At 37.5% G+C, this 11,750-nt stretch overlaps 1 protein-coding gene across 1 annotated transcript; it reads right to left on the bottom strand.

Moving 5' to 3' along the window:
• Positions 1–3,072: 3,072 nt before the first annotated feature.
• On the bottom strand, positions 3,073–6,331 carry LOC128554664 (uncharacterized). The gene is made up of 2 exons (XM_053535962.1): positions 4,926–6,331; positions 3,073–3,155 (listed from the first exon to the last, which is right to left on the bottom strand). The coding sequence occupies exon 1, from the start codon at positions 6,293–6,295 to the stop codon at positions 4,940–4,942; it is 1,356 nt and encodes a 451-aa protein (XP_053391937.1). The 5' UTR covers positions 6,296–6,331; the 3' UTR covers positions 3,073–3,155; positions 4,926–4,939.
• Between the last annotated feature and the right edge of the window lie 5,419 nt (positions 6,332–11,750).

The following is an 11,750-nucleotide window of genomic DNA, read 5'->3' as shown; positions in this document are numbered from 1 at the left end:
GAAATCTTAATAAATTTGCTAAAAATAAACCAGAAGGTCTAGATCTTAGATATTTGACATGTAGCATTGCCTAGTAGACTTCTACCAACTTTGTTCAAATCATGACCCCCAGGGTCAAATTGACTCCGCCCCAGGGGTCACTTTATTTTACATAGGAAAATCTTCAAAAATTTTCTAAAAATAAACCAGAAGGCCTAGATCTTAGATATTTGACATGTAGCATTGCCTAGTGGACCTCTACAAAATTTGTTCAAATCTTGACCCCCCAGGGTCAAATTGACACAGGCCCAGGGGTTACTTGATTGTACATAGGGAAATCTTCATAAATTTGCTAAAAATAAACCAGAAGGTCTAGATCTTAGATATTTGATATGTAACATTGCCTAGTAGACTTCTACAAACTTTGTTCAAATTATGACCCCCGGGCTAAAATTGGCCCCGCCCCAGGGGTTACTTGATTGTACATTGGAAAATCTTCCAAAAAGTTTCTAAAAATGATCAGTTTGACATTTGAAACATGTAGCTCATATTACTCTGGTGAGCGATCCAGGGTCATCATGACCCTCTTGTCTATATTTAGGCTTGCTAGGGCTAAAAGTAAAAATATCTTTTAATGACTACTTCTCATAACCCCTCAATGGATCTTCATGAAATCTGGTCTGTAGCATCAATAAAAGGTCCTCTCATAAATTTGTTGAATGTGGGGTTGTTTGGCCCATTTAAGGGTCTGATGGTTAAGGTCGATTTTTGTTGATATAACTCTTCTAATATAATTTGTGCAATAACTTTGCAACTACAGTCAAATTGCGATCACTCAAATTGCCAAGGGACTACCTAATAATTTCGAATTAAGGCATCTGTGGAGCGACTGCATCCAATAATCTGTCAAGTTGACTTGGGATATTTTTAGGTAACACCAGACGGTGTTATAATAATGATACGGTGTTATAATAATGATACGGGTGTGACTATTTCTCATCAAAGGTAAATCAGCGAACAATGTGTATCACACCCAGGTTATTAATGTCAGACATGTTAAAATATATCAACAGTTGTTTAGCATTTATGTCTATGAAGCGGTAAGTCAAGACGCGCTAACCCACTTACCCGATGAAAGTTGTGAAAAGCTTTGGTTGACCATTTTGAGTGATCAAGCCATCAATTAACAGGTTTTACTCATGCAGGGATTAAAATTATTGTCCAGTGTCTCCGCATTTTCCGAGACATCATAATGTTGAGAAATTGCATTTTATGTACATTAAAGATAAAAGACTTCATGGCAGAGTGCAAGAATTCGAGTTATTGCATGATTATCTTTCCTCTGTTTAATGGAAAATGTTTGACTTTTCTGAGGAGGGGCCAGAAGAGTCCTTTTAATGACTTTCTTGAAATGACAGCTTGTTAGGAAATGCTTAATGGATATGAATCATACTTAGGTCAAAAGCTTCCTATCTTTTTCAAGTTGAAATGAAATGGTTCCACTTGACCGCATATATGGGCCAACAGAGTAAAAAACAGAAAGACCTTTAAAGACACCACAAAAAAACTGTATTCTTTTGTATTTACATGAGGGTAATTATACATGATTTGCATGAAAAAAAATGTGCCCTCATCCAAGCGTTAGTGATGGATGAGGGGCATTATTTGAGTAAAGCCGGAGGCCGAGCATGTATGAACAGCAAGATGTTCTGCCGATACGGTTGAGAAGCGCGCTTTAAAGTTATTGAAAACTGTATCACGTGACCGCTCCATGCACCGGAAGCGGTGAACAGCTGTAATCATAGTTTAAAGCAAATTTTTGTTGACGATTACAATACAAGAATACAAGGTTGGGAATCATACTTTACCATTATAATATATACACATATATATGAGCAAAAAAGGGAGGGTTCATACATGCTCGGCCTCCGGCTTTACTCAAATAATGCCCCTCATCCATCACTAACGCTTGGATGAGGGCACATTATTTTTCATAAAGCCTTCAGCTCTCGCATGTATGAACAGCATCTTTAAAGTATCGTCAACAAAAGTACAATAACAAAGAGAAATAAGTATACTTTTACTCCAAGTAATATATATCAGTCACTACATATAAAGGGCACAACACCTACTTTTTGCTCAAAACTGCTTCAGCGAAAGATAATTCTGATGGAATAACATTTCTAAAATAGAATTTATGAAAGTTTTTCTCATTACTCCAATCAGCAGTACTCAAAATAGTTTGCAAAGAGCATGTACTATATGCTGCTGACACTGAAGCTGAACGAAAGGAATGTGCCTTAAAGAAATCACTGTTTATCCCTGCTAATTCAAGCACTGTCTTAAGCCATCTGGCTATAGTACTTGTAGATACGGCTTTATAAGTCCTAAGAAACAAGGAGTTGTCTAGAATTTCTCAAATTTTCAGTCTGTTTTACATAATAAGTTAAAGTATGCATAACACACAAAGATTCATCTGGGTAATGTTCCAGTTTCAATACAAAATTATTAGGTCTACCTGACCTTGTAGTTTTCAATAAATATGGAAAGAAGAACTGAATCTTACTGTCACCAAAATGTACATGATCTAAATTCAAGGACACCAAAGTTTGAGCTCTGGGAGCTGTTGTCAAAGCAATAAGTGCAGTGAGTTTAAAAGTCAACATTCTTAGATTTAAATCCTCTAAAGGAAAAAGGCTTTTAAGATATCTTAACACTACTGAAACACCCCATGTGAATTTATACCGACAACCAGGGGGTTTTAAATTAAATACTCCCTTCATGAATCTGGGTATCAGAATACTTGAAGAACACCAGGAGTTTCCAAAGAAAGGCAATGTCTGCAGTAACATACTTTTATGTGTGTTGATTTTACTGTAAGAAGAACCACTTTTCAGAAGAAAACAAAGATAATTTACTACCTTACTTTCAGTTGTTTGAAATGGATTGCAATGTTGTTTACGACACCAAATATACCAGAATCTGAAGGCCAAATCATACTGTTTCCTGGTTCCTTTTCGCCAGCCCTCGAGGATGATTCCAATAGCTTGTGATGAAATTCTTGCACTTTGCAGCGATTCCCTGATATGATTGCACCGATCAAGGTGATCTGCTTTGCCAGAGGATGAACCTCTCCACTGTGTGTCAGTCGCAACAAATCTTGATGTCTTGGTAGCCTGACAGGATAATCAATCAAAGTTGATAATATCAAAGGAAAATAAGCTTGTGATTTCCAATGAGGAAAAACAATAATTGCTTTATCTACTTCATCTTGTATGATTTTATTTACCACTTTTCCCAACAAATTAAAAGGTGGGAAAATGTAGGGCGAAAACTCTTTCCAAGACAAAGTAAAAGCATTGTTATGAAAGGCTCCTGGTTCAGGAAACCATGTGACAAATGTTCCCAACTGTTTATTCAATCTGGATGCAAACAAATCTATATCAGGTTGAAAGAAATGTTTACATAAACGGACAAAAATGTCTTTTTTCAACATCCATTCTGTTGAATTTGAGAAGTTTCTAGAATAGAAATCTGCCATAGAATTGTTTGAACCAGCGACATGAACTGCAGAAATAAAAATACTTCTTTCTAGACACCAAATCCAAATCTGACATGCAAGTCTATCTAGTGATTCTGATGCAATACCACCCATGTCATTGATATAAGTAACTGCTGTGACATTATCACACTGGAAGAGTATATGAACATTCCTTTTATTGGAATACAAAGACTGCAAAGCATGGAAGATTGCTAATAATTCTAAAAAATTTATATGCTTTTACACATTCAACACTATTCCATCTTCCACTTGCGACTTCACCAGAAAAAACATCATAACAACCCCAGCCTAAATTCGAGGCATCTGTGCTACATTGTATAGAAACTTTATCTGGCCTAACTGGCTTTCCATTTTTGAGGTGTATGTTATTTATCCACCAAAGCAACTCCTGTTTTCCAACAACTGAAAGGTACACTTTATTCTGGAAATTGAACTCTGAACCCAAACCTACAAGTTTGTCTCTCTCTAAGGCTCTATAGTGCATAGGAGCTTCTAAAACTGCATGAAAGGCATTAATGATCATGCCAATGAAGGATGCTAAATCTTGTACAACAACTTTTTCCCCTTTTAATAAAATTTTTGCTTTCATCAAGATTTTCTGAACCTTATCTTCTGTTAAGAAGACTTTAAATTGAACTGAATCTAAAATAAAGCCAAAAAAGACAATTCTCTGTGTAGGAACAAGAACAGATTTTGATTCATTCAAAACAAAACCTAGAGAGGTCAATGTAGAACAAATTTTCAATGTGTTACCATGACACATTTCATAGATTTGATGCATATTCAAAGAGTCATCTATATAAAATGAACACCTGACACCTTGATGTCTCAGCCAAGCATAGATTGGTTTTAATATTTTGGTAAAAACCCTAGGGGCTGAAGATAAACCAAATGGGAGTACAGTGAACATCCATAGGATATCATCCCATTCAAATTTTAAATATTTTTGGAAATCATTGTGTATGGGAACAGTAAAATATGCATCAGTTAAATCTACTGAAGTAAAATAATCATTTCTCTGCACAAGATCCAAAACAATTTTGAAATGTTCTTGTTTAAAATGCTCATATACCACGAATTTATTTAAATGTTTCAAGTTAATAATTGGCCTAAACTTTCCATTTGGCTTTGGAACAACAAAAATATTAGAAACATATTGTCCTGGTTCCCATTCTGATTTTACAATTGCACCTTTCTCAGCCAAATTTTTAATTTCATTTGAAATAACTTGTTTCTCTGTTAATGAAAAGGAAATCACATTTGGAACTGAATACTGGACTGGCTCTTGAATAAATTCTATTTCATAACCTGTTATTGTTTGAAGAATCCAAGGATCATTTGTAAACTTTTCCCATGTGTTCAGAAAAAATTTTAGTCTACCTACCTTAGGTAAACTGTTCAATTCTGTTCGTTTGGGGATGTTACTGTTGCACTTGGCCTTCCCCGACCTCTAGCACCACGCCTATACATAGCTCTAGACTGCCACGGCTGGTAGTATGTATCTGTACTCTGTGGCTGGTTAGAGGCATAGCCGCCATAAGGGTGAAAACGACGACCCCTGTTTCCTCTGAAGGAGCCTCTACCCCTAATAAAAGGTCTACTAAACTGATCTATACGAGAAGAAATAGAAATACCAGCATCACAATTTTTAATTTCTTTAGCTATGTCGTCTCCGAACAATTGCGATGAGATAGGCGTACTCTGACTGCACAGATTTCTATATTTTTTCTTTAAATGTGGTCTCAATAGATACCTTCTACGAAGTGATAAGTGATACTGAACCTGACCAAATAAGGTCAATGCATCAGATACAGTTCGTTTTGCATCATCATTTTTCGACATAACCTCTTTCAGTAAATCTACCAACTTTATAATAGAGGTAACACCTGTCGCAACCAGATTTTGTATCTCAACTAGCATTCTATCATAACTTTTGGGCTTCTTATCGAGAATTTTCCAAATTTCAGAATTTATCAAAGGTGGACACAACTTGTCACAATTTTGAGGGACGTTATATTTCAACATCATATCCTCTACATCACACTGTGAGGTACAAGCAGTATTGATTAAAGAGGCTAACGATGAAACAATTGGGTCACCCTTGACCACAGATTTTAGTTTTGGCATGGACCATTCAGTATCAGAAGGATCAGTGTTTTCTTTTGAATCACCCCCAAACATTGCATTTAACATATTTTGTGACATGTTTTTATCTTGTACAAAATTATCTTGGTTTTGCCTGTAAGACAAATCAGAGTCTGAAACATCCTCCGCATCTATTTGTACCCTTAAATTTGGTCTAGGTTGATTATAACTGTCAAAATCGTCATAATCTGGCTGAAAAAAAGCTTCATCATCATAGTTTTCTGGGTGCATACCCGTGGACAAGCCCAGACCTAATTTTTTCTTCAAATTTGCAACGTCCTCAAAGGACAAATTATCTAAATCTATCATATTACTTTTCTTAGATTTTTTCTTTGGGGGTTTGCTTTGGGTTTTGGATTTTGGTTTTTTCTGTTTTTGAACACCTTTCTGATTTTGAACACCTTTCTGACTTTTACCACTACGAGTGGGTTGAACAACCTCTTTATTTTTATTTTTGCTATTTTTTGACACGGGTTCATCAACCTCGCATCCAATTTCTACATTAGCACCCACGGGCGGGATATCCTTATCTTCACAGCCCGAAACTTCCCTCTCGGATTCTGAGGGACTTTGGTCATGGCGGGGATCTACGTCCTCGCTTGAGCTCATATTTACAAGCTAAATGATATCACTCGGGATACTACGTCCTCGAGTAGCTCAAATAGATATTTATAAATGGAAAAACTTACGACAGAAACCAATAAAACAACCGGAAAAATAAGAATTTTAGCAAAACACGTGAACGCGATGCTTCTCTCGCCAGCGCAAAACATCGAATGATTACAGCTGTTCACCGCTTCCGGTGCATGGAGCGGTCACGTGATACAGTTTTTCAATAACTTTAAAGCGCGCTTCTCAACCGTATCGGCAGAACATCTTGCTGTTCATACATGCGAGAGCTGAAGGCTTTATGAAAAATAATGAGATATACAGGTATTTAGTTACAAAGTGACAGTGACATATATTAGGACAAGGCAATACAACAGTGGTGTGGGATACATATTGATTTACTCCTGTGTGTGTGTGTGTGTGTGTGTGTGTGTGTGTCTGTCACAAATCTTGTCCGCACTCTAAGTCAAGTATTTCTCATCCGATCTTCACCAAACTTGAACAAAATGTGTTTGACCATAAGTCATCGGTCAAGTTTGATAACTAGCCAAATCAGCCTAGGCACTTAGGAATTATTGCCCTTGAATTACCAACAATCGGCTGTTTTACTCTTGTCCGCGCTCTAAGTGGAACATTTCTCATCCAATCTTCAACAAACTTGAACAAAATGTGTTTGACCATAAGTCCTCGGCCAGGTTCGGTAACTAGCCAAATCGGCACAGGCACTTCGGAATTATTGCCCTTGAATTACCAAAAATCGGCCTTTTTACTCTTGTCCGTGCTCTAAATGGAACATTTCTCATCCAATCTTCACCAAACTTGAACAAAATGTGTTTGACCAAAAGTCCTCGGCCAAGTTCGATAACTAGCCAAATCGCCCCAGGCACTTTGGAATTATGGCCCTTGAATTACCGAAAATCAGCCGTTTTTTACTCTTGTCCGCGCTCTAAGTGGAACATTTCTCATCCAGTCTTCACCAAACTTGAACAAAATGTGTTTGACCATAAGTCCTCAACCAAGTTCGGTAACTAGCCAAATTGGCCCAGGCACTTCGGAGTTATGGCCCTTGAATTACCGACAATTGGCCTTTTTACTCTTGTCAGCTCTCTAAGTGGAACATTTCTCATCCAATCTTCACCAAACTTGAACCAAATGTTTTTGGCTATAACTCCTCAGCCAAGTTCAATAACTAGCCAAATCGCCCAAGGCACTTCAGAATTATGGCCCTTGAATTAACCAAAATCAGCCTTTTTACTCTTCAAAGGTATATTTGTAGTGAGTAAACAGTATATAAAGACTGACTTACTATTTAGATGATTAGGCAGTTGTGGGAGACATGTGCTTTTCTCAAAAGCAGCTTTAGTGTCTTAACATTTTATTGAATTACTGTAGCAATATGAACAGAATCAGTGTATTTAGTTAAATTTTAATCAGAGTTTGTTAAAATAGTTATTCATCTATATGTTTGAAACAATGCTGAAAGGAGATTGACTGAATAAGTTTGCATATGAAGTTGTGAAAACACATTTATTCAGGATGGGCCTGAATTGTCCACATGAAAAATTGTAGTATAGCTGTATATTACCTGTATTGTAAGAATGATTTTCATGAAGGTTTTGTGGGTGAAAAAAAGTAGGTCACAAGGTCTTTATTAGTGTCTTTGTGGCTGAGTGACTGCAGTCGGTGACTTCGAATCACTTGCCTCTCACTATTGCGGGTTTCTTTGTGAGGAATCTGCTTAGCTGCGCATAGGAAAGGTAATTGGTTCTACCTGTTTGCTCAGCCTTGCCTCACGGAAGTAATGCACAGATTTAGGGCACCTTGGGTCTTCCTTCATCATCAAAATGGAAATTCTCCATATGACCTAGAATTGTGTTGCTTTGACGTTAATCCCAAGAAAAAAGAAAATGGGAAAACCTTTAAATGAGGTCTTTTCATTATACCCCCACAAAACGAAGTTTGATGGGGTATATAGGAGTGAGCTTGTCGGTCTGTCGGTCCGTTGGTTTTCATGGTTTCCGGGTGATAACTCATGAAAGGCTTGACCAATTTAAATAATTTTTGGTACACAGGTGTAACATCAGAAAATACAGGTCAAGTTCGACTTTGGGGTCAGTAGGTCAAAGGTCAAGGTCACAATGACTCGAAACAGTTAAACAATTTCCGGATGGTACCTTGAGAACGCTTGGGTCTAAGATCATAATTTTTTGTACACAGGTGTAATACCCCCATCACACCAAGCTCATGTTCAGTACGTTCTAAAAAATGTAGCCGAACCGGCTCAAACTGTGTGGTAATGGAACAGATGTAGAAGCGACGCTCTACAGTCTGTTTAAGAACTTCATGGACTGGCTTGGATGGGGTTGAACGGGAATGGTGTTCCAGAACTTTGAGCCTTTTCAAAAATTTCTGCCGATCATTCCGTCCTACAGTTAGACAGACTGACAACGTACTTAAAACGAGATGGACGTACTAAGAACTGAACTGCCGTACTTTGATCGTACTAGAGACGTGGTATGACGTAATGCGATCGGGCGTCAATTTAATTGCGTGTGCACACCTGCTTGATCCGTTTGTAGCTCTTTTAACCCGTTCATAGAAACACTTAACTCGATGGCATTACATCCTTAGTGCGTCATTATTCCGTCTGAATACTATCAAAACAAGCAAATTCGATGAATTGGTATCCCCCGCCGAAAGGGTTTGAGGTGAGGAATGGCAAAAAAATATATCCGGCAAAAAGTTAAAGATGTTAATAAGAAGCAAACAATTTCATTTAATTTAGTCAAAATCAATTTAACAGAAAACAAATGTTTAATTAAAGAGTACATAATGAATGTATGATACTTTGATCCTGACTAAAGAATTTATTTTGAATGGGATATGCTTACTGTAATAAGCTTAGCTTTTAAAATTAAATGCAGTTAATTGAAATGTGAGCTTGGAGTTTAACTGGAACGAAATATTGTCTTTGAGTGGTTTGGCACCAGGTGTTGCTGTTTAACATGTACATTTGAACTTGAAAGAACAGATGTCCTTAAGAGAACACAGGTAAGATATCTTGAACATGGCTGAGGGCAAGGTTTGTGCAGTCACAACTTAACATGTTGAAGGTTTGAACATTTAAAAAAAAAAAAAAAAGGAATGGAAATATATATATGTATATATATATATAGATATATGTATATATTTATTTTTTAGGGTATTGGGGTGCAGGGGAACGGGAGAGGAAACAAAATTTCACATGTTGATTATATTGATTGAAAATTAAAAAAAAAAAAAATGGTAAAAGGGTGAAGTTGGGGAGGCAGAGGATGCATGATCAGTGGTGGGCATTACTGGGTAGAGAAGTGAGGTGGGGGAATGGTACAACTTGGAAGGTTTGAAAAAAATCTAAAATAGGAAATGAAAAAAAAAATTTTTTTGCGGGGGTCGGGGGGAGGCGGGGGTGAGGGGGTGTGACCAAGGCAAGTGGGTGACCAGGTGTGGGTGCGCAACTTCACATGTTTATAATAAATGTTCACAGAAAAGAATGAAAGAAATTTAATGAAATTCTGCCAAATGGTAAGTTTGTTATGTACAAATATGTGGAATTTTTAGACAATTAAAGGGCAATAACTCTGAAGTTACAAAAGAAATCTGTACAAAATTGTCTGTGCACAACCACATTATAGTGCTCTAAATTCTGTTAAAGTTTCATAGTTCAGGGTCAAATATATGAAAAGTTATGATGCAGAAATGCCATATCTATGGTACCCTATATAGTTAACACTAGAAACTTCTAAGGGCTATAACTCTGGTGTTACTTGGGCAATCTATCTGAAACTTGATGGGCCCCATAACCTCATAGTGGTGAACATGTATATGAAGTCTGTTTAAAAAAATTTAAAATAAGGAATGATTTTTTTTTTTGGGGGGGGGGGGGGGGGGGGGGGATCGGGAGGGTGAGGGATGTGATCAAGGTAAGGGGGTGACCAGGTGTGGGTACACAACTTCACATGTTTACAATAAATGTTCATGGAAAAGAATGAAAGAAATTTAATGAAATTCTACCAAATGGTAATTTTGTTATGTACAAATATGTGGATTTTTATACAAAGGGCAATAACTCCTAATTTACATAAAAATCTGAATGAAATTGTGTGTACACAACCACATTATGGTGATCTAAATTCTGTTTAAGTTTCATAGTTCTAGGTCAAATATATCAAAAGTTATGATGCAGAAATTGCCATATTTATAGTACCCTATATAGTTAACACTAGAAACTTCTAAGGGCCATAACTCTGGTGTTACTTGGGCAATCTGACTGAAACATGACGGGCCGCAAGAACTCATAGTGGTGAACATGTATATGAAGTTTTAAATAAATATTCCAAACCATTTCCTAGATATGGCTCCGAACGGATGGACGGACGGAAGGACAGAAGGACGGACGTAAAGACAGACGTACGGGCGGACGGACAGACAACGCCAAAACTATATCCCTCCGACTTTCATCGGGGGATAATAAAATACTAAGTTTGCAATACGTTTCTAAACAGTTCTAAGAGTTTGCAATACGTTCTCAGTATGCTCCGCACGCTTTTAGTACGTTTAGTACGTTTATTCACAGTTCCTACAACGTCGATCCCATCTGCAGTACAATTACACAAGTTAGGGTATAAATACATGCTGTTGCCGTACATGTTCAAGATTTGGGCACAAGGTTTTGCCTTTGCTTTTTTCTTTGGTTTCTTACTCTGTCCTCCTTCATCCTCGGACTTGGAGATAGAGTTGTCAGAAGGTGGAGGGAATAAATTGCGATGCTCATCCTCTCGACTTTCACGTTCAGGGGCTTGCTCAATAGACTCTGTATCGGCTTCTGTGGGACATTGGTCTTTTACTGCTTTAACACTTTACACCCTGTTTCCATTTGGCTTTACTTTTCTTTGTAGCCATATTGATACTTGGCTTATAATTGCTGTGGATTTTTTTTTGTGTCTTGAGAGGTTGAAGAGACAAACAAGAATGAGAACTGGGCGAAACGTGATGGCTTTTAATAGCCAACAGGCTAGAACGTGATTGCAGTTTATGTTCTGAACGTACTAGGGAGAGATGAGGACGTAATCAGAACAAGTTGAACTGTCTGTGAACAAGTTGGCCGAGTTAACAGCTAGTTAGAACGTATGTCGACGTACTCGGAACAAAGTAAGACTAGTTACGAACTTCTTTAATCTGACCACAGACAGACTTGGACTGCCTACAAACGATTTCCACATGAGGTGAACGGGCATTTTTTTCCGAACTGAACTTACTATAAACGGACTTCAGACGGGATAAAGACACGATGGACGTATCGAGAACTAACTGATCGCATTATGGATATTTTCCGGCCAAAGTACAAACGTTCTAACCAGATCGCAGCCCGTTTTACAATATTTTAGGATGGGTTGGGACGTTTTGAGAACTAGTT

This window comes from Mercenaria mercenaria, unplaced genomic scaffold (assembly GCF_021730395.1).
Source record: "Mercenaria mercenaria strain notata unplaced genomic scaffold, MADL_Memer_1 contig_613, whole genome shotgun sequence".
Lineage (NCBI taxonomy): Eukaryota > Metazoa > Mollusca > Bivalvia > Venerida > Veneridae > Mercenaria > Mercenaria mercenaria.
The sequence above is the reverse complement of the archived record's forward strand: the minus strand, read 5'-3'. Positions and strand labels throughout refer to the sequence as shown.